This window comes from Cyrtonyx montezumae, unplaced genomic scaffold, assembly GCF_038088225.1.
Source record: "Cyrtonyx montezumae isolate F1298 unplaced genomic scaffold, pur_monq_1.0 scaffold_0, whole genome shotgun sequence".
NCBI classification, from domain to species: Eukaryota; Metazoa; Chordata; class Aves; order Galliformes; family Odontophoridae; genus Cyrtonyx; species Cyrtonyx montezumae.
In genome coordinates, this window is record NW_027071824.1 from 55,968,654 (window position 1) to 55,993,221 (window position 24,568).

Genomic DNA, 24,568 nt, shown 5'->3' on the forward strand with positions numbered 1-24,568 from the left:
TAACTACATTATAAATCCTGTTATTTTTTACAGCCTCTTTCCTCTTGAAGCAAAAGTAGAAAATCGGGCTATTATAATTGCTTGCTCTACTAGTGACAATCTATCTATATTTCAGGTATAGAATCATGGAGTAAAAGGAAGGAATCGATTTCACTATCCTTATATTCATTAATATGGTAAACAAGGCTCTGATTTTAACTTCCCCCCATTAGATAAGATGCAGTATTTCTGGTTATCCAATGACTAGGAAATTCAGGGGCCTCTGGAAGATGTTTCAGAGTGCCAAAGTATCCACCTCTTTCCAATGGCAGTATATGAAATCTACAGAAATGTTTATAATGGCTGTAGTTACATGGGATCCAAGCTATCTAGCTGTGCTAATCCATTCTAAAATACCTAAAGTTTAACTCTTTGCATGGCCAACTCTTGTAACAGAAAATGGTGATGCACCTTACAACTTTATCAGTAGATTTTCACTTAGGAGACTTGATTAGAAGTGAGAATGTCAGCTGTAGGATTTCGATTTGTGGATAATGATGTCAAAGTAAATTCTCCACAGCATTTATCTAGGAGTAATCCCTATGCTTTGTACTGTTAGAGTCATAACCATTTTGTCATTACTTCTTGAGCTGAACATTGTGTATTTAGTGTAAAAGAGTAATAGAGGTTAATTTTTGCCTGAGATCTGTCAGAACTGGATAACCACACAGCATTTTTTGGAAGGTTCATTCAGCTAAAAACTCATGGAATAAAAGTTGAAAAACCTACCAGGAGCAGGACAAAATAATTGTTCTCACCTACATCATCTAAAAACCATAAAGACAAAAATTAGGTGTTTCCTTTCCCACATTCCTGACTGATGATTTTCACATTACTGGGGACAGAGTCTCAACCTGAATGGCAACACTAGCTGAGCAATACTCCATGTGTCTGCAAGTCAATGATCAGTACAATTTCCTGTCTATATAACTGCTAATCTTGAGATGTGCTCATCTTTCCTCCTCCTGGAAAAGTGTTTTGGTCAATGCCATTGTATAAAAGGGTAAAATATCCTATCACTATTTATTGAGATGCATACACAGTAGAGTAGCACTGGAAAATATGTGAAAATTATCCTCTCTGGCTTGAGCTGGCTGGAGAGGCTGCGTGCCTTCAAAGGAATATCCATGACCACGGCTCAAAGAAACTGTTCCCCTCAACCTATTCTCCTCCTGCATTTTGCAGAAGCCTGAACAAAAAATCATAATGTCTCTTCTCATTTTCTAAATGATGTTCTTATGTGAGCATGCTGTATTCTTGTCATTTCTGCCACTGACATCTGTGCTTATATTAGAAATTTTCATGGACCATGTGAAGCCACAGCACTTTAAGTTACACAATAAATCAAGTTAATGTGAAACAAAACATCACACTGTCACACATATTCTAAATGAAAAGTACATGTGATGTTGTTCAAAGTCAGATATTTTCATTTGTGTTTGTTTTGCTAGTTTTCATTTTGTTTTTTTGTTTTGTTTTTTTTTTTTTAAGATGATTAAAAAGCTCCTACATTGTTTTCTGTAATTTTTTTTTCCTATCTAACTTAATTTAACCTAAAGTGGTAACTGTATCTCCTGAAGTATGTTCACTGCCCTAATTGCAATTAAGGTATTGTTGTTTCTGCTGCTATAATTATACAAAGCTCTGAAACTGAAATTAGAACATACCAATTAAAAGCTTGATCAAGTTATAACATATCAAATGGCAGATCTATAATAGATTCTCTTCCCTGATCTCGGCATCTGTGTTTAGAGGTTTATAAACTTCTGAGCTCATTACACTTCCTAATTATGAGAATGTTACAAGGTTTGGCTAAATTAGTGTTACAGAATATATTAATTTACTGCAGTAAGTTATGACCAGGCTGCGTTGTTCTACATACAAGTGCATTTCAGAATTCTGTGAGAAAATGTGGTGGTTCTGAAAACGTGCCCAACATATATCAATCCATTTCACCATTTTTCTAAACTTTGTGGCCTTCCCCATCTTACTAAAGAACTTATTATTTTGGATATGATATATCATTCAAAGATTTGGCTATGCTATTTCATTCAAAGAAAATACATCTGTGGTCACTACATATAGTTTGAACTAAATGAGGTGGTAAAACATCAGTGCTTTAATGATATGAAGTTAGAAGAAAACCAAGGTTTGCTCTGTTATCTCTAGGTAATAAAAGACATCAGGCTCATACTTCAACCCACTTGGATATTGCTGAAGAGATTCCCTTGGAATCTCCTCTACAGAGAGGAGGAGTGTTTAAGCTTTCAAAATGTCATCATTTCCTAAGCTAGTACAATAGACAGGATGCTAATTAAATTAGCAAATACTTACACTTCTTCCTCATAATTCTTTTCTTTACATTATGAAACAAATTGCTATTATTATTAAATTGCTACTAGATCGTAGGCTACCAAATTTTGAAATTTGGTAAAATTGAAATTGAAATTTTGAGCCAGTTGAACTTCAAAAGCTCTTGCTTTATGACTCTAATTATACCCAGAAGCTGCTCAGTTTTGGCATGCTTAAGAACTGAGCTCAATATTGTCTCAAGCTCCAGAAAACCACTTAATCGTCTGAGCAAGTTTTGGAGACATCTTATCTTGTAATTACTCACTGAAGATAGATATTTAATACACTGAGATACTCAACATCCCCAAACATGCCAATAATCTCATTTTTCTTTTAAGTCAGGAACAGAATTTTTAAAAAATCACACTATAGGAGTCATCCAAAAATGCAGAAGGTGACTTTGCAAGAACTTGAGTGCACTGCTTCTATGTCCATCAGAGAGGACATTTTAACATTTCTTCTTCAAGGAATCACCTGTGGCTCGTAATAAGTAATACATTTATTTAATTATTAAGAAGGTAGAAACCACAGAATCATAGAATCATATGATTTGGAAGGAACTTTTAAAGGTCAGCTAGTCCAAATCCCCTACAATGAACAGGGACATCTACAGCTAGATCAGGTTGCTCAGAGCCCTATCTCAAATGTTCCTAGGTACAGGGCATCAACCATTTCTCAAGTCAACCTGTTCCAGAGATCTGTGAAATTCTTTCGTATGAGGCTCAGTTCTGTTTAAACTGAACTGAATTATATAAGTCATTGGACAATCCCTCCAAAATGAAGTAACCTCAGTGCAGATGTCCTAACCACTAACATCAGTTACCAAAGGAACTCATGTGCATCTCCAAAAGAAAATGGTCAGGGATTACTTCTACCATAACACTTTTTGGTTTCTTACATTCTCTACTGATAATCAGAAGTCAATGAAAATGCACTGACATCATGCACCATAATAGAAAATTCTTGTACAAGCAAGAAACTGTTTATAATTGGCTGTTTCTAATACATTTCATGGATAGAGTGTCCTTGTTTTGTGTAAGTGGACCTCAATCAGTTTAGTCTAATTCACTTTTTTATTTAGAGCATAAGAGTTACACCTCACTTTATTGACACCACTGGAACATTTAATTCTAGAATAAAGTCATTTATTTTATACTGCTGTGGAAGTAAAATCTGTAGGAAACTGATATTTTTAGAGGTGAAATAGTCATTCTAGGATTATTGCAAATAATACATTTTGCACAATGTATTTTATCCCTTCTCAGTGGTGCACCCTTCTGCTCTATTCCACATCAGTATGAGGACAGCATATATTAGGCAAAAGATGAATCCATGGAGGGTAGTTAAGCAATCAGCAGTAAGTAAGTGTGATACAAGTTTGTAAAACCTGGGAAAGTGAAAGAATCAGATATGTTCAACTAATGAAAGATAGTGTTCTTGATACAGGTCTTCAAATGTGTAAAAAGGTTTCGGAATAGATTTATTTTCCTCAGTAGGCAGGTATTACACTACATAAGGAAAAAACTGATGAAGAAAGTAGGGAAAACTCCTGGAAAATTAGTTTTTCACTAAGATTTTAAATCTATTGTACAAATGTTCTGCATACTTCTAAGTCTTAGGCACAAATCATTCAGTATTTGTCATATTCTTCAAAAATAGCTATATCGTTGAATAAATATATTTGTTTTCTATTGTCATAAGTTTATATTAAACATGTAGAAAAAAAATAAAACTAACTATAATGAATCTCGGTGTTTTTCCTAAGTAGCAATATACACTGCCAATACATTTGAGAGGAACTTGAGATATTATAATTTTAACTTCATATTTTAACATTACAGAATGAAAAATCTGTTTTTATCTGATTTGTTATATAGAAATGGGGATTTTAAGAATTCTTTAAACATTGAACATTCTAGGAGTCTGAAATGCTGTGAGAAGTATTTGTTGTAAATATTTTAGTTACAGTGTAATTTCTTCAAAACTGTTCTGATTTCTGAACATTTGCATTTTAAGTAATCTAAAGAAGAAATAATAATCCTGAACTGAAATAAATTGCCTTCTCCTAGGAGTGATATGAATTCTTATTACCAGATTTATATATAATCTGAGTTTCTTATCAGGAAAGTTTATACACATCAGCTAAGTTAAGTGACTATAGTGCTATACAAGCATGTACTACTTGCTAGAAATTGTTTCACTATGCCTAAAATAAATTTTCACCATAGGCTCCAAGAAATTCAGTGACCTCCCCCAAAAAAATGCTTTCCAGTTTCCTCTAGACAAAAATATATTAAAAAACAAACAACAAAAAAAGGGCTAGCTTTTCTAGTGAAGTACTTTCTCTGTTCTTGCCATTCAGAAGATGGCTTCAATGTTTTTTTCAATAGAACTGAAGATCCTATTGTGTTTAAAAATAACCACCAGTTCTTAGCACTTTTCATTATTTCTTCTATCTAATGGAAACATAGGTATGATCCCATACTATAATTACCTAGGTTCATAGGTACATTGGGTTGGTAAGGACCTACAAGATCATCTAGTCCAACCATCCTCCTATCACCATCCTTACCCACTGAACTACTAAATCAAATCCCTTAGCACCTCATCTAAACGCTTCTTGAACAGCGCTAGGGATGGTGCCTCAACCACCTCCCTAGGCAGGCCATTCCAGTGCCTGACCACTCTTTCAGAGAAAAAATGTTTCCTCAGGTCTAATCTAAATCTTCCCCGGCGCAACTTGTGGCCGTTCCCTCTCGTCCTGTCGTTATTTAGCAGGGAGAAGAGGCCCACCCCCTCCTCACCACAACCCCCCTTCAGGAAGTGGTAGAGTGCAATAAGGTCTCCTCTGAGCCTCCTCTTCTCCAGACTAAACAATCCCAGCTCCCTCAGCCGCTCCTCATAAGACTTGTGCTCCAGACCCCTCACCAGTTTTGTTGCCCTTCTCTGAACACGCTCCAGGGCCTCAATGTCCTTCTTGTAGTGAGGGGCCCAAAACTGAACACAGTACTCGAGGTGCGGCCGCACCAGAGCTGAGTACAGGGGCATGATCACCTCCCTGCTCCTGCTGGCTACACTATTTCTAATACAGGCCAGGATGCCGTTGGCCTTCTTGGCCACCTGGGCACACTGCCGGCTCATGTTAAGCCGAGCATCAACCAACACCCCCAGGTCCTTTTCCTCTCTACATTCTTCAAGCCATTCTGCCCCAAGCCTATAGCATTGCATGGGGTTATTGTGGCCAAAGTGCAGGACCCGCCACTTGGCCTTATTGAACCTCATCCCATTGAGCTCAGCCCAGCTGTTCAGCCTATCCAGATCCCACTGAAGGGCAACTACCTATATTTTAAAATAAAAAGTATCTTGATGGCTTGGAGAATAATGTCTCAAAATAAAGAAAAAAATGTCAGGGGAAACAGCCTCCTTATATTTTTGACAAAAAACAAAACAAAAAAAAACAGTGTACCATAATACACCCATAATTCAAACTCTATACATCTTTGTGAATGTAACTTTAGCTTCTCCTACTGTGGTATATGGCAACAAAGCCTTTAGGCTCTTACCTTTTGACATACACCTACATTACCAACTCGCTCTGAGTTAGACTAGTTTCAAGACTAGTGTCCTACTTGCATACATAGGGAACTCACTCTTGCTTGTTCCTTTACTTGAGAATAGCTGGCTATCACAAACCAAAGCCACAGTGTATTGGGTCTTAGTTCTGCAGGCTCTTCTCTTATCAGAATAGGGAACATGTAGACCCATGTCAATTTCACATCCTTCAGATCTCTAAACATTAACAATAACTAAGAAAAATAAATTTTAAGAAAGAGATTCATACAACTAACAAATGCAGGACAGTTGGAAGGATATATATGCACAATGAGACTAGATTTTAATAATGCTTATCTTGAAAAATATCAGGCACACATATTAAAGGGATCCAGATATAATTGGAATTTATTGCTTCAGCCACACAAATGCAGCTGAGGATTTACTTTAGATCTTCTCTTCTGGTTCAAACAGAAATCTTTCCTTTCCTTTTTTGAATTTGTACCCTCTACTAGTACTGCTATGTCAATGCTTGTTATACCACTTACTGAAAAAAGAACTTACCTGAAGCATAGTCATGACCATGGTGATACTGCAAAGAACAAGACACTGCTCCCTTATAATGTGGCCAGGGACATACTGAGGGGTTTGAATAGAAATAATGTCTTACTGAAATGACTTAACTACGAATGTATCTTGCCTAGTCAAGCAACAGCTCTCAAGAGTTTTCTTACAGGCTGTAGATCTGTTTCTCCACGAGTCTTTATTATTTTTCAGGATATACCTAAGAGGAAGAAGTAACATGCTACCCATTCCTATAGTTGTAGCTATGGTCTATGGCTCTATGCTCAGGTGGAGACCAGTAACAAGTGGTATCCCCCAGGGGTCCATCTTGAGACTGATGCTCTTTGTCATCTTTATCAATGGCATAGACAGTGGGATTGAGTTTATCCTCAGCAAATTTGCTGATGACACCAAGCTGAGTGCTGTAGTTGACACAATAGAAGAAAAGGATGTCATCCAGAGGAACCGGGACAGGCTTGAAAAGTGGGCACACAAGAATGTGTTGAGGTTTACCAAGGGCAAGTGCAAAGTGTTACAGTTATGTCAAGGCATTCCCATGCCTTGTGTACAGAGTGGGAAAAGAACTCACTAAGAGCAGACCTACATAGAAGGACTTGATGGTACTGGTGGATGAAAAGTTGGACAGAAGGCAGCAGTGTGCACTTTCAGCCTGGAAGACCAACTATATCCTGGGCTGCAAAGAAAGAGGGGTGGCAAGCAGGAAGAGGAAGGTGACTGGAAGTGACTGTATCCCTCTATTCTGCCCTTGTGAGGCCTCATCTGGAGTTCTGTATCCAGGTCTGGGGCCTCCAGTACAAGAAAGATATAGAGCTGTTGGATCAGGTCCTGAAGATGACCAGAGGGCTGGAGCACACCCCCTATGAAGAAACACTGATGGGGGTTTAATTCGTTTAGCTCAGGGAAGAGAAAGTTCCAGGTACATAATTGCAACTTTCCAATATTCGAAGGGAGCTGATAAACAGAAAGGAAATCAACTTTTTACAGTCTGAGAGTGATAGGTCAAGGGGAGATGACTTTAAACAGAAAGAGGGGAGATTTAAATTAGATGTTAGAGAGAAATACTTTACTCAGAGGGCAGTGAGGTGATGGCATGGGCTGCCCAGAGAAGCTGTGGGTGCCCCACCCCTGTAGATGTTCAAGGCCAGGTGGATGGGGCCTTGGGCAGCCTGATCTAGTGGCTGGCAACCCTGGCCAAGGCAGGGGGTACAAAGTAGATGATACTTAAAGTCCCTTCCAACCAAAGTTATTGTGTGATATGTTTTTGGGCACAGCACTAGGGGTCTTGGCTCTGAAGTCATGTTATATATGAAGGCCACTGAAGGAAAGTACGCAAATAAATGCTGGAGATATTTCTGTGTCAGCAAAGAAAATAGCCTCAAGTCTAAAATCATGACTTTCCATGCACATTCCTGTGAGCCCTTTGGCTATGAGTTTATAAATGATCTGAGACATAAATGAGTCAACAAAAAAAACAACAAGAAAATGAATACCCGACTGACCTTTTATATTTCTCTAAAAATGTTAAGGGTGGTATAAAAATATCTCTCTCAATGCATGTAATCTTTGCACTAGAAACTGATTTATTTTTTACATAATGCACCCTTGTTTCTAGTCATTGGTAATATGAAAAACACACATTCAAGCAATAAACAAACTGCTTACTGGCAAGAATATTACTTTGGACAATCTACATATGAGCCAGCATGTTCTGAAGTACCAATTCATTAGCTAAAAAATGTAAGGGCACAGAGGAATTCGTTAACATTTGGTACTGTGTTTTCAACAAATATTTCTCATCTTGTATGCTGCAGGTGCATGCTTCTGAACTAATAATAGCTCTCTCCAGTTATATATTTTGCAGATATAAAGTACTTGGGGAGTAAAACAGAGATTTATTATGTAACACTAGGATTATATTGCTTTTGTACTCTTAGGCACATGGGAGCAGCAGACTTACCTAAAGAAATCATGCAATAACAGAATCAAAAAGGTGTAGTCTGTGCTTGCTCTAGGAGAGGGAACTATTACTTTTACTCCAGTTCCCCCAGTTTTATTGTGAACATATCTACCTGGAACATAGCTATCTTATTAATAAGTATTTTATTATCCATATTACCCACAACTCTGTCAAAGAAAAGAAAATGGCTGGACCCTACACATTGTTTCCACAAAATTAGTAGTAAAATGTAATGTAAATGTAAAAGTAGTAAAATGTAAATGTAAGGGAGGGGAAGGAGTGGTCAAAATGCACGCAGAGTTTTGGTCTTTTAAACATTTGAACCCAATAAAAATGCTTATTGTTAGGAATTTTGGCTCAGGTATGGCTCTTCTTGGGTCCTCAGGCAGAGATGACACCCTATTGCTCTCATCGCCAAGGAGAACAGTTTATTTATAAAACTGACCAAGCTCAATTTAGATACTTGGTAGAACTTTGGCCTACAGCACTATGCACAAGAATTAGAAGGATGCGGAAAACTATGTTTTTACAGCACCACCTGGTGGTATTAACTTATTGTACAGTATTATATACTGTAGCAGAACACTTGAAGAAAGCAGTGCAGAGTTGTATTACTGCTCATAGTAGTGCCTTTTTGTGGGGAAATGGGATAACAGATTATTTATGTGGGTCTTTGCTCTGAGGATGCCTTGAAAGATCAGGGCTTCCAAGTAGAAATGTAAGAAACGGTGTCAAATGCTATCCCTTTTCAAAATGTAGATTTTTCAGCCCTCTTCTCCAATGTGATAAATTCTGGTTAAGAAGAGTATGTTGTTTTCAGAGAACTACATTCTGGAGTTATTCAGCACAATAATCAAGATAAACTCCAGTGAAATATATGTGATGTTTGCTAATTACATCTAAAATGTCAGAGCATGAGAGCAAGAGACTAAAGCAAATATATATGTAGATTATCTAAAGACATTCACTTTTCCTTCAGAGAAAGGAAAATTTTCAAGAGAAACAAGAACTGGTAAAAATAGGAGGTGAAATAAATAAATAAATAAATAAATATAGGTAAGAAATAATAATAATTTCCTTCCTTCTAATTATTCACAGTTACAAATTACTTACAAAAGTATCCATTTCCTAACAGAAAATCTTATCAGATTTCTACATGTTAAGTTAACGAAAAGTCTGTGCCAAAAAAAGACCTGTAGGAGCCAGAAATACTAAAAAGAGGGGCTTATGACATGCTTCTGAAAGTCACCTCTGGAGGGTGGCATCTCCTTCGTGCCATCTGCTCCTCTCCTTCCCCTTACTACCCTTTTTTCCTCCATACAAGTTCCAGTTTTGCCTTTCTTAGAAAGCAGCTTTCCCTGCCTTAGAGAGTAAATAAAATTATCATGACATTAATTCTGACTTATCCAGCATCTCTATGGATTTGTTATACTTTGAATAAATTAATCTCTGCTGTCCAAGGGAATCTGCAATAAGCATGGAACTGCCATCTCATCATCATGTGCTTCCAGTCATTCTGAAATAATTACAAATCACTGTACCAGAAAGACAACAAGAGACAAAAAGAGCACAGAGTCCAGAATGCCAATCTACCCCAGATAGATCTTAATTCAAATTACTTATTCCTTTTATCTCTCTCCTCCAGGTAAACATCCTCCAAATAAACTGATAGCTATTTTTCTTCCATTACTCATTCTAAACCAGACACAGCAGGTTTTTGAGCAGCTCAGACAGGCTAAGGTTGCAGCATGTCACCAATCATGAGTCAAAACTGTTATGAATCCAAAACAACTGTCGGTTTTCACTGTTAAAGATTAAGAATAGAAATAAATTAAATAATTTTTCTCTCAGTAGGTGTTTTCTTATTTGCTGCTCTACTTGTTTCAAATGAGTCAGCATCACAAACTGCCAAAAGGGTTTATATTCTGTCATCATATCTGCAGTCTGAACGCATGAATCCATACACAAAGCTTTGTCCAAAGGGATGAGTACCACACTTCCTAACTATGGCATCAGTTTTCTCACAGATTTAGAAAGACAATAAAAGTACTGAGAGCAATTATTGGTCCTCCTGTAAAGTAATTTAAAATATACTATTTCCAATTAATTTCCATTTGAGCAAGGGCATGTATATCAGAAAAACTGACCACTTTAAAACTGTTCCCGTGTTGCAGAACTTGTCATTAATCTTGGTAAGATGTTCCAATGGTTTTGCTACAAATCGATGTCTTCCTTCCACTGCTTTTTTTTCTCTGATTCAGTCTTCAAACTTAGCTTAATTGCATTACTGTCTCCAGGGCAAAGAGCTTTCAATTCTTTTTTTTTTTCCCCTTATCCATAAAGTGATGACCTGATAAGCTTCTATTTTTTATTTTGCTAAAGAATACAGGTTCAATCTCTTCCCTTTACCTCATGTCCCTCTCCATGTGTCCAGGCTTAAAGTTGTCATTCTACTTTTTCGAATGTTCTATGATTTTGCTTTGCTGTAAAAACATCAAAAGGGTATAATGCCCCCTACACCAAATTAAGCAAGTATCTCTTTTTGTTTCCTCCAGTATTAACACTGATATTTCTAAGGAGTGTATTGGCCACATTCATCAGTCTTTATTCAATTTTCCATAGCGACCTACACTGATGTTTACTCTTCCCATATAATGCTTTCCAACAATATTCCATCCTGAGACAGACCCTGTATGGGCTGCTTGTCCATACTTCTGTAGATTTACACCACCCACTACCCTCACTGTGCTCACATCCACTGTTTTGTCTCCAAAACTGTTCATGTTGATGAATGTCAGTGGGTGCCAGTTTTTCCGCATGGATAAATTCAGTTCCACTCCTTTCCTTCATACACACTTCCATGCCAGGTGTCATTGTGTCAGACTGTCCCTCTGCTACCATCTGTCACAAGGCAACAAAATGAAGTGGAATCTTGGTAGAAAGGTTCAGCTTCTAATGTCATACCATCAACATCTGCCTCTGATATTGTGGGCTAACACAATGAAACAGGAGGCATTACTTTCGGAGCTGCCCTCATATTACACATATTCTTTACTTCTATCCAGGTTCTGCTGGACTCATTTAATTTCTTTTAAGGGCAGGCTGTTCTAACACTGATCTTTTGAGAAGAGCGGGGTAGGGGCGATGAAACCTGTGGCTATGCTGCATATCTCCAGTAGAAACATCGGGTGCAGCTAAAGCATCCCAGATGGTTCAGTCATGGGCACAAAAGGCAGCTGGCAGCAATCTGAGAAGCCTTCATTTCCAGAGCATATAAGGGAGGAATATGCCCCTAAGGCTTCCACTTTCCTTTGGGTGTAAAGCATACACTGCTGTTTCCCAAACTGATTATTTTTTCCAGCAGCCTTTCTCATGTGTCTGCTCCAATGAAGCACTTCATGTTTCTTACACCCCTATGTGAGCTGCAGTGCTCTGAGAGGGCTCAGAGGGATATATATACATATATTTATATATATATATATTAGGCAACTCAGAAAGTTTGGGTAAGTCTTTTTCTACCCAATTTGAGATGTTAATCTGGTTAATCTGAACCTAATCAATTGAGAGATGTCTTCAAAGTGAGAGGAATCGGGTACTTTACGGCTAAATTAATTTCCAACCAAGTATTTTCAAATGCTACTGAGGTGTGAAAAGCAGTGCTGGGAACAATCTCCTGTCAGCACCAGGATGCTGTGGTGGTGTAGTTTCAAGAGTTCTCAATTCGTGTATTTATTGGATAGAAACTATTAAGATTCACACACACACACACACACACACACAAAGAGGAATAACTACCCGCTGAATCAATTGTATTCACACACTCCTATAAACAGAACTAAAAAATTATTTATGACGCTGTCTTTGCTTATCAGAAACAGATGCTCTGCTTTGAAAATCCTGAACCAGAGCTGCCTGGTGCTGTATGTTTTAGTATATTTCAGCAACTGTGCCACAGTGCAGTGACATCACTGTGACATGAGGCAGATAGGGCCATTTCTGCTTTTCAGTCTAATTTCTTAGGAAGGACTCTGGGAAATATCAGGCAGGTTTTAAGCTGCATAGGTAGAAGTGTCATGGAACTCAAAGTAAGCAACGAGATAGGTGTCCTATTTTTCAATGATCTTTAAAACACAATCACGGGGGGGGGGGATTTTTGTGTGCTGTTTGCCTGTTTATTTGTCTCTCCAAGGTTGCTATTATGATGTCTTTTAAATGTAGAACCCATTTGAGCTTTCAGCAATAGGCATAGCTCAGGAGCCTCCCCCCCATCCAGCCAAGGCCTCTCAGCCAGCCAGTGCTCCCCATGGCCACAGGTGAGTGAGCTCCTGAGTGGGAGCTGGAGGGGCACAGCACAGTCCCTGCAGAAGGTGAGATGTGAGTGATTCAGGGGTGCTGGGGGCTCTGTGTGCTACAAATGCCACTATCTTGGGGGCTCCCAGGGACCTCAGTGAGGGTGAGGGGCATCTGGACAGAGTCTACTGCAATTTATATACACTTTGAGGGATTTCTTTCTTTTTAGTGATAAGTAAATATATGGATAAATGAATAGGCCTAAAATCTCACTTTAGGATTGATGCTTATCTTTAGTATAAGAGTGTGTCCGCATGAAGTAAAATCTTGGAGATCATTGGTCACTGGGGAGAAACATGAAGGTATCTTGCTGAACACAAAGTAATTTTGAAGAGAAAGATGCTCTGGTATGATCTAAGGCAAAGTACTTAAGGCAGTATCTTTACCAAGAAGAATGTAGTAGCTCTGAGGAAAGATCTATGGGGAGCGGTGGCTGTATTTTAAGTCAGGAGTTCAACTTTTTAAAATAATTATAATTTTCCATTCCTTCCAACTCACTGGGATGGGTCAGGATGACCTTTCCATTGGTCATTTATTGTTTCATGTTTATTATAAAATAAGAAAATATCTCTAATTTGCAGCAGAAATTCAGTCAAAAAAAATGAAATGTAGAGGGTTTTAATAAAGGCTGTTGTGCAACATAACTGTCAAGCAGTAAAATCAGGATTTAAAATCAAATGGGGCCATTATGTTTAAATATTGCCTTTTTTTGATGTCTCTTTATTTTCTATGCATATTGATATCAGACTCATATGAAGTCAAGTCATATCATGTGAAGAAAAATGTCTTCCCCTAATAGTTGAACTCAGGTTCATTCATCAGAACTATAGAAATAAACAACTGCTCTGTAATGCCAACTACGGAGTAGTTAGGGTTTTACTAAGAAATGCCATGGGAGCTTTTCTTCCATTGTATTTATATTGGTTTTATATATAAATCTCTAAGCAGCTTCTGCTACAATGTCAACAAAATTCTGTAATTCAATGAAAATGTCATACAATGAGGAACATTTTCAGCATTTTCTAATCGGTATACTACTCTTCTCCCCCTTCCACCCTCGCCCCAAATAAAAATTGATCAATCAAAAAATATAGACAGAGTTATCCACAGCAGTATTCTTTTATTCCAATTGGGTGGGCTGCAGAGTGCATAAGAAACAGAAGAAAGACACAGGAAATTTGTTCTAAGTACAGGAGGAACATCCAGATGGCTTCTTCAGTCTCCTACCAGCAGAGAGTATACCACACACAAAGACCAAATAAGACTATATTTGACATAGAAAAGTGATGTCACACAGTTAGGATGTGATTTTGAGTTTATATCCCTCACTTTACCTGTATGAGTCAAAGATGTAGTGGAGCTGTTTGTATGGTGCTGAAACACAGAATCATAGAAGCAGACGTAGCAATTCTCCTGGCTCTGTGACCATCCCAACAGTTTAAATGGCAGAACAGATCCTAAGCTTTTCAAAGACTACTTCTGCCATCCTATTTTAATTGATGCCCTGTTCCTTGCTCATTCTGAAACTTTGCACTATGTTCAGGTAACGAGGATCATTCAGTATCCAGTCATAGAAAGCTTTGAAACTGTTTACATACATGCTTTATACATCAGGTCTGCAGACCCAGTGGATGTCAGTGGTGTAGCATAAGCAGTAATATCTAACTTGTTTTTCAGCACTGGTCTTGCCATGACTGTGTAGATGAGGTTATTGCATGAAAATGGTAGGGTCTTTCTCAGCTATTCTTTGCAAAACTGTACTCATTTCTTCACCAGTTCTTTGCCCGAGTACGTGGATCTCTGTTTAAATACTTCTGTTCTTCATTTAAATAAAACTATTCCCACCTAACTGTTGATATACACTATCCTTATGAACAATCCCACACTTTTTATTATTTTTCATACCAGAAATAATAAACAAAACTGCATCACTTACAAGAAGAGCATAGTTAATATGCAGAAAAAATGGCATTTATCTCACATTTGAGTCAGCAACTTGACTCAGCTCACAGTTTCTGCTTATTTTGACTGCTAAGCAATAGCACGTTGCCATGTAAAGTATGGCCTGCCTTCAAAGGAAGAATAACAAGGACAAACAGCAGCATCCCAGCAGTATCTGGAGTCTTAGAACACCTATTAAAACTGACTTATGATATAAGACAACTTTCTTAAGTATAAAATTAAGCAGTTAGACAGCACTCAAAGCATGCTTAATTTAAATAATTCATAGGTGAAATTTTTAAAGAAACTTTAACAATGAAGTCTTTGCAAATGCCAGACAATGTATATGAAAGGAAGAAATGAAGACGTTTCAATATTTCAGAAGCATATGATGAAACACTAAACAAAAGCAGGTTAAATAGCATACTTCAAGAAAAACCATAGCTTGTTCCAAACATTCCAAGTATATTTTTGTCTAATCACAAACTGCCCTCTTTCAATCTATGGGTTGCATTTTAATTCCCTACATTTTGAAGAGAACACTTTCAAATCTCATTTACTGATTAAAAGAGAGGGAATGCAAATTTTTACCTAGCATTTCTAGAGAGAGAGAGAGAGCAGTAGAGAGAAGATAATCATGAGATACATTATTTAAAACAAGCTACTTGATAGTATTCATGCCTAATCTTTTTTTCTGGTAGCATTACATCTCTCTTTTCCTGAACAATTTTTTTTGGGGGGGGGATGGGGAACAGAAGTTCAGCAGAGATGTAGGAATCAGCAGAGTTGCTACCAGTGTCTTCTTTTAAATCTTAAGTGCATTTGAATACAAGGGCTTATTTTCAAGAGCCCTGGGGTACTGCTAAATGTGCAAAAATAAATCTTTCAGTCTATGTTTTAGAAGCTGACTGGAATTTAACCTTACACTACTTTTAAGAAATGGTCCACCAGGAAAATCCAATAGATAATAAATACTGTAATCAAAATGAGCAGAATTTTTCTTGAAGTTAAAAGAAAGTGAAGCTTACAATCACATATGAAGAAGAATAGGTGAATTTTCTGATGTAAATTATAAATGTACTCAGAGCTGTTTGTGCTGTTTAAGCAGGAGGACACACTAGAGAACATGCACTGAATCAGTGGCAGAAACAAGAATTAAATCCACATCTTCTTGTCTTTCTGGTATACAGGCAGTGGAGAAAAGGGCAAGATAAAGGATCAAAAGCAATGAGACCAGAAGATGCATTCCCTTGATTAAAATGAAGTGAACATTTGTCTGGTACCAAACTGCAGGTCTATGTAATAACCAGATGTGATCTTGTGCTTCAGACAAAATCTGAGCATGCCACAGGCACCAGAGAAAGTGAGAACAGTGATAAATGGCACCAAAACCAAGTGAAAGCAGCAGTCAGATTCCACAGCTGGCTTTTTCCATGTACAAATCAGTCTGGAATGGAATGGAGCTGAATGAAAGTGTCTCTTTTGTCTGTTTGATTAAGCTGACACTAAGAACTATTCCTTCAGAATGCAAAGCTTTTGGATAAAAATCACTACTCTCCTTGGCTGATTTTTCCTCCCATAAGAATAGGCAGTGTTACTAAAAACAAATCGGAGTTAGTGTTCTCTCATTCCTGTAATAACTGCTGGCAGTTATGAGGAATAAATTCATACTATAAAATCTATGTATTTTAAGTGTCTGAACTATGTGGTTATATGTGGGAATACAAGAAAGACTATTCAGAGCATAAGCTGTGAAGCAAGACAAACAGCTTGAGAAAGCAAAGCTGAGAACCAAGGGCACCTCCAGAAGAAAAACAAAGTACAGCAGCACGATGGCCATGTGATGATGACTCTGATTGAAGGAAGACCACGTGGCTTAGGACAATTCATGACTGATTGGATAAGCACCTGTATGCACAGTTAAGGAATGTCTGGAATGTTGTAAAGGCAGGTGGGAAAGTTACAAGAGAAATCTTATGAATGTATATAAGAGATGTTAGAACCTATAATAAATGATTTGGATTGTTAACATCTGAGTCCGTGCCTCAGACACTGCAGTCATAGACATTTAATAGGAAACATATCCATATACAATAGGTGAAGCAAAATCTTAGACATATTTTATATACACTTCAATAGTGTAAGTGTATAGCATATACCAGAGAAGTCTTAAGGGTATTCATTAAGTCAGAACTATTCTGTTCAAATATTTGCTCAATGTCATTAGCCAGTTTCATCCAGAGTTCAAGAAAATGTCCTATTCCATGTCCTAAATATATGTTCTTTTCTTTTTTGGGAAGAGGGTTGGCAGGGAGCAAAATTTACCTTTATGGTAAATTTGTAGGTAGTTAGTTTCTGTGACCTGAAGTGATGAACAAATACTGTTTTGAATTTCATCTAGTTACTCCTGTAATCTTGGTTTATTTTACTGCAGACAGTGGCTTGCCATCCCATAGAGGAAAAAGCAGGATAGGTGGTACAGACACTATAGAGCACATAGATTTTTTCTCTGCCACAGGTTACAGGAAGTGAGGTACAAGGTATGCCACCAGATCATTTGGGCCCATAAGAGAACACCTTTGTGCTTATCTTTACAGTGCTGAGCATACATATTCTGCTTTTATGGTTAAACATAGGTTTGCTAAGAAGTTTTCCTTACTGACTCGGTCTTTCATTTTTGGGTGGTAATAGATTGTCTTAGGTAGTGTGGACAAAGAACAACTGTGCTAAAACTGAAGTTCCAGGGAGTAGCTTTTAGCTTTGACAGTGATGATAAATTTTTGAATAATCTCTCTTAATAGGGTTAATGTTAATTAAATTTTAAGGCTTTTGTTCTACATTTTCCACTATCTGAAATCTAAAAGGTAATATCATGTTATCATTAAATATATCAGTTGAGATAGCTGAATATTGAAAAGGGCTTGTTATCTTGGAAGCTGTTCTCTTAAAAATTTATCTCTATTACCTGAAATAAATGATGATTACTTTCATAATTCCTTAACAAAGAGCTGATTTTACATTTTCACACAGGGAAATATTATTACTGGCTGAAAAACTCTCATTTTTATTAAAAAAATAGCACTCAGTTTATAGATTCTGAGCACTAAACACGTATGATTTCCTTTAGCCAAGTGTTGTTCTCATTGTTAAATGCCTATTAGAGTGACCATTCACTAGGAATGAGTTTTCACCAATAACAACCAATTTAATTTTTGTGTGGAAAGAAAATGATTTTGTTATTATATAACTTTCATGACTTTAACGTATCACACAACTCCTTAGTAATGTACAACCTCAAGAACATTTGTGAGAAGAAACTGTTTTCACAGGGGTATCTGACTCTTCTTCAGCACAAGTTAACTGTCTTTCACTCAGGCTTCATAAGCTGGAAATTGCACTTCACCGTCCAAAGATATTTTCCTCCACCACAGTTTTGTTGTGAAAGAAAAAGTTTGCAAGATCCTTAATGGTCTTGAAGTGCATTATACACGTGTAAAAATTACCCCATTGTTTGAACTCAAGAAGCCTTCTGTTGCAAGTTTCAGTAAACAATATTATGTTTATTTTTAAATCAGATTTTAAATAAATCTGCATCTGCATTTTATTATCATTAGTTTTCCCTACATATGATAGCCTCACAGGGCCTAGTTTAGACAAGCAGTTAATCTCTGTATCACCTAATACTTTCCCTGCATCTTGAACAGCAGAACTCTGCTACTCTTAATTTGCTGCTAACAAGGAGCAGTGAGTCATGATCCTGTGCAGAATAAATTTGACAAAAGGATTATTTTATTATTAAATTAATAGGCAAATTTTAATTATATAAGGATTTTTTTTAAACTTTGGGATGTTACAGTTTATAGAAAGTGTAATTACTAAAATAATGATTAAACTTGCCACGGAAATAAATTTGCATTAAATTAGGATTAAAAATACACAAGTATGATTTACCCCACAATTATCTGTTCGGTGCAGGAGTAACTGCAGGACAGTTTTGTGCATCAATTATCTCAATTCAGCTAGGTTTACTAAGTTATTTTGCTTTCATACATGTAGTTTGCTCTGAAAGTATTGCCTCCTATTTTCTTCCATGGAAGCGGCAACTGATACAAATACCACGATCACACTATCTGATAGAGTTAATTTTCAGCTAAAAAACACGCTTTTGCAAGATGGTCACCATCATTAGCTATGCATTGTTTTATAAAGAATTGTAATAAACCAGGAAGTACCTGGTTCCATCATGATATTCAAATAATTAGTCCATAAATAATTTATTTTCTGTTGCTGTTACAGTACCAAGTATTAATGTTCCTGAAGAGTGGGTGAATTTCACCCTTCCTGTCAGAATGCTACTCCAGACTTTAATAGGTCTTGGAGTGAAGAGCATCATTACAAGCTGATCAGCGCTGCAGAGACAATTATCCTTTCCACTCTGATTGGGATAATCTATTTAATAGTCTTCATTGGAAAGTTCTGTGTTTTTTCATGACAATCAAGTATGGAATTGAATGTATTTGGCAACAAGGTTTATTTCTAAGAAAAATATATATATGTGACTGCACTAAGAAAATTATTTGCCCAGCAAAGAAATGTGTAACAGGTCATTCACATTTCCATTAGTAAATAATATTTTTCATTAAAAAATGAATAAATAAACTGTAACTAGGTAGAAGTAATATATGCTTACTTATCTTCTGTTCTAAGAACTTAAATGCATGATAGAGTTCAGGCATAATCAAGGAAACTGAAATACATTTCTTCCTCCATTGATTTCATTATATTTACTAGTAATCTTTCCACTGGCACCCAAAAAGGATAGAATGGACTTTAAACTTTAGCTGTGGCTCTAGCTCAACTTTACAATTTTTAAAGAATTCTATTAAGATCAGATACTATTTTTTTCCTTTGAAAACTGTACTTCTACTTACAATTATTTCAGTGAAAGAGCTCTGTCTAATTTTGCTCATTTACAGAAACTTCCTATAATAGAAACCTTTTTTATCTAGCATGACCTTGCTTCTGGAAACAAGGATTTTAGTTCCTGTCAGTGATTCTTACATGATGTGCATTTATGTCTCAAGATTTTTTCACTGAATTCTAAGAAGGTAAAATTGCTGAAGTTGATAAAGTTTTTTGGGTCATATAATATGATCCAACATTTATACAAGAAAATATCTTCTAGTTTCTTAAGAGATCGGTTTTTTTCTGTATAATATGTAAATTTCTTCCGACAATCTGACACTACCATAAATTCTGCATCCACAGAAATCACAAATCAGGAGACAACTTTTATCTGCAGTGATGTCAATGGTTTATGGGACAGTTTGGCCCAGTTCTGTGATTAATGGGGCGGGGGACCCACAGACCCATGTCCTGGGAAAGGGTGAGAAGGGAGAGGGCAGGGAGTTGGGCCTAAAAATAAAACAGTGGCAACAATCTGAGGAGGAAAATTAATGTACTAAATAAGATATCTGAATGTAAAATAACACAATATAATACAATATAATTGGAACTGAATCTAATAGATAAAGTGAGAGGGTGTCTGAACCCAAAGGCCTTACGCTAAAGCTGAAGGTGAGACAGCTAGGAAACCTCCACTGCCAAGATGACCAGCAAAAGAGGAAGTCTTAGGACTTGCATGCAGATTTATCCTGCCATCTGGGTGGAAAACAGGAATGCAAAGTCCTCCATGGACTTGGAACACTAACTCTTTAACTCTCAACTCTCAATGCCTTATATGATGTTATGATGTGGTACACTGATAACAAAACTCATAAAACTATGACAAGTGAAAATTCAACATAAATATGACAGTGTAAGGCATATATTCATCATGGATTAACAGGTAGATCTCACCTCTACATTCTAGAATTATGAAGATTTCTTAACGCCTGCCTAGCACTGACTGCATGTTAGCCCCCGAGCTTTGGTAAACTTCCCTTGAAACTACCAAAAATTTAATGGCTGGTGAACTTGAAAGCATTACAGTTCACTGTCAAAATGCAGAAGAGAGGAAATGTGGAAACAGTATGTCTGAAATGAACGTGACTGCAATACAACTTTTTAAATGTGTGAATGAGTAGGAAGGAAAGAAAAGTTAGTTATAGTCTCTAAAATAATAGAATAGAAGGCAACTTAGAAAGAACAAAGATATTTTTCCCTAATGAAAGGCCTTTGTCTAATTTAAATAAAAAATATGAGAGACAGAGGGAACACACAAAAACAATTACTTGAAAAGAAGAATATAATTTAAACCGTGCTTGTTCAATAAAATTACAAGCATTCAGATTTATTTTCATGAACATCTATACATATGAAAAGAATTTGAAAATAGTCCATTAAAAATTTAACGTGGTAGTTACAGCAGTAAAAAGGACAGTCACAAACTCAGACACTTTAGATGACCTTATATTTAAAACGCCACTATTGAAAAATAACCACATCAAATTCTTACCTTCCTCTAAACAGAGATGATTCTACTCAAAGACTCTTCTTCAGAGTTGTTACACATTTTCTCATGCATGTCTTCTAACGTTTTTAGGATTACAGTCAGGACTTCTAAGAGAAAAAGAAACTTGATTATTCCCCTAATAAGTTAGAAATCTATTTACTTCCCAGTGAAAAAATAGTATCACTGTTGATGGTAAATGATAAAGAAAGAACCTTGGAACTTCAGCTTCCCAGTTTTCAGATCTGCCAAATAGGGACAAGCATTTTAAGTGTGAGTTAAAGTAATATTATCTGCAACTTATTGTGAAGGAGTAACTGAAAGTCCTAATGAACCTCTCACATAATATTTCCTGCGCACTGAGACCTACTTTAAAGATTATTCAATGATTTTCGGCTGTCCTTTTTTATGTGAATAAATTTCATCTCTATAGATTAACAGATGGAGCTATTTTGCTGTTAAAAATAAAATAGTAGAGAAAAGACCTCGAGTTCAGTGTCAGCCTGGATGAGCCAATAATATTCACCCCAGAAATCTACATGTACCAACACCAAACAGTACATTTCCCCTTGGAAATCTACTGACCTTGGCAGACCAGCTGCTGGGAGAATGGGTAGGTCTTTGTACGAAGGATGGAATGTGATCCAGGCAACCCTAATCATCCACATTAATCTGACTTGAAATTTTGAAGAAAGAACATGTTAGAAAGAGAAAAGGGAACAAAAAACACCTTGAATTACCTAGAAATACATCATTTCAGGTTAACGTGATTTTTAATGTGATAATTAATAGCAAGCAATATTATAGCATTTCACAAGTTAGAGATTGCAAATAAGGGTTACAGTACTTAATACTTGCAGTCTGAGCCTTTAGATGGAGAATGTACATTCATAACTGGAAGTAAAGTCACCAGCAGAAAACTTCTGAAAGTACTGCAGTACAGCTAGTCTACTCAGATCAAAGATTTTGTTATCAGAATTTATATGTTATCATGCTGGAATTTATTAGTTCATCTAAGAAAAGTCCAATAAGTTAAAGAATTATTAAAAAAAAAGTGGTAGCTAAGGTGTGGATGGTACTTGGGAATGTTGATAAGAAACAAATTTTCTGAAAATATTTTGTGGAGAAATAAGTTGATTTGGAACTTTCAGGATTGTTGGGCCAGTCAAATTCCATATTTTCTCTCAGAAACCTGAGGCAAAGTGCAAGGTTGTGTGAATGTTATTACTAATGATACAAGGTAGAGATTTGGCTGGTGTGATGAGGTTTAAGGCTTCCATAAAGAAAGAACCAGTTTAACGATAGAAAGGGAATGAGAGCTGTAGAAATAAGGTAACACGTAATAGCACAAAGCCACATAATTTTATTTTATAATAAATAGGAAGCACTGCTGTCAGTTGGAAAACAACAGAGGAAAAAATCCTGGGATTGCTATGGGCTGTCAGTAGGCTAAAGCTGTGTGAGAGGCACACACAGCTGAAATGCATGTAAGGATCTGCCTTTCCGGAGAGAAAAGGGAGTTATTAATGCCATTCTCCAGGCTTTACAACAAGACCTGAAATGTAATTCTCAACAGCTGTTTCCAGGAAAGAGCAACTCAAACCGGAAAACAGAAAAAAAACAATTGCTAGAACCAGAGAACAAAGACAGCTTACCTGGATTTCTTTAAAAAGACGAAGGCTTACATATGTATATTCATTCTCTATAAACCAGTACTAAACTCTTCAGAAAAGTTTTAATGTGAAGGCCAAGACCATTAAAAAGGCAAATGGGCATACCCCAGCCACTCTCCAAGTGTGTTGTCTCACTACAGCCTTCAGTAGGATTAGTGGAAGTAAAAATCATTATTTCTAAGATGAAACTGTGTTGTTATAAAAGGGCCTGTTTTGATCTTATTACCTGCAACAGTGGTTAACTCCATTCTGTGACAAGGTTTCTCTCTTCTAATCTTAGGCTCCTAGCTTTACCAAATCAATCAAGCAAGCAAACAAACAAAAAAGAAAAAACACATTAAATAATGTACTCAGTACTCCAAAATATACACCAGCTGCATTATTCTTTTTTCACTGCTGAGATGGAAAAGATAAAGTGTTTCTGCACTGAGACACTACGCTGTCCATTTACTCTGATTTCTAGGATTCTATTTGTTTCAGTATTGTTTCTTTTTTAAATAAAACAGTTTAAAAATCTATATATGTTAGAAATATGAGACTTCCTATGGTGACATTGGCAAAGAGACTGACAAATGTCTTTCTTGCATGACTGTGAGATTCATCTAGATAGTAATATATTTTTGGACCAAAATATCTTGTACAAACATGTAGCTATTGCTTATCATTGATTCAACTGATGAGACAGCTGAATTACATGGAATTGAATACTTCATTGCTGAATGAGAGAAGGCATGGAGGCAAAGATGTAGAACTACTAGAGGGAAATAAATATGAACACAAAAATGTTCCAAGAAGGAGAACAGTTCATGCTCACTAGCATGAAGGAGCTAAAGAGTACTATTAGGCAGCTATAGGGCTGCTGCTCTTGGACCCGTTACGACGAAGTCCTAACATGAGAGCAGAAGGGAAGTGACAGACCTCACTACTCTAATTCAAAAATTCTAAGTCAAGCTGGTTAGCTGCAAATGCTCAGATTTTGCAGTGTATGGGTGGGGATAGGCCAGGGCAGGAGGATGACTGTAAGGCTGATGCTATCTGCTGGTGTAGCCCATGAGGGATTATATTTTCACCCTTCTTATCTGAAGAGAGGCTATTTGCCTGTGTTTGTAAATATGTAATTCTTACAAATCATCTTGCCTTTGATGCATAAGATCATTTGCATGTTAATACTTAAGCTTCTAACTAGCAAAGACTTTGTGTCCAGGAGGAGATAAATAAAATATTGATGACAATACACAATGCAGTTGGAGGGGAATAAATAATGACTGATGATAAAACATAATGCACTTATCATGTTTCTCAGAGTACTGACTGGATTCACAGACATTATATGGATTATCACATTGTTTTGTCTGCTCAACACTTATTTTTGTAATCAATTGGTCTCATTCAAATCAATTTACTTAATGAGTTTAATCTGTAGAAGAATTAAAGACAAGATAGATCTACAGACTTGACAAATTCACAGATTTTGCAGAACATCAGCTGTACTTCTGCACATTTTCCATCAGTACATATATGGATACTTCAAAAGATAGACATTATCCAGAATAGTCCTGCTAATATGTGTAGAATGACAAACTGCTAAGAGGCTTTTAAATATATGGTGAGGCAGTAGAAATCATTGAACAAATGAAAATTAAGAAGTTTTAAACAGAGGCTACTGTT

At 36.7% G+C, this 24,568-nt stretch overlaps 1 protein-coding gene across 1 annotated transcript in view; it reads left to right on the forward strand.

Annotated features, from left to right (window-relative positions):
- The first annotated feature begins 6,772 nt into the window (after positions 1 to 6,772).
- Positions 6,773 to 24,568, forward strand: part of MCHR2 (melanin concentrating hormone receptor 2) — a 29,443-nt gene continuing 11,647 nt past the window's right edge. The window contains 3 exon segments of the mRNA XM_065736050.1: positions 6,773 to 7,072; positions 12,704 to 12,798; positions 19,097 to 19,249. Coding sequence (XP_065592122.1) covers positions 6,773 to 7,072; positions 12,704 to 12,798; positions 19,097 to 19,249 — 548 coding nt within the window.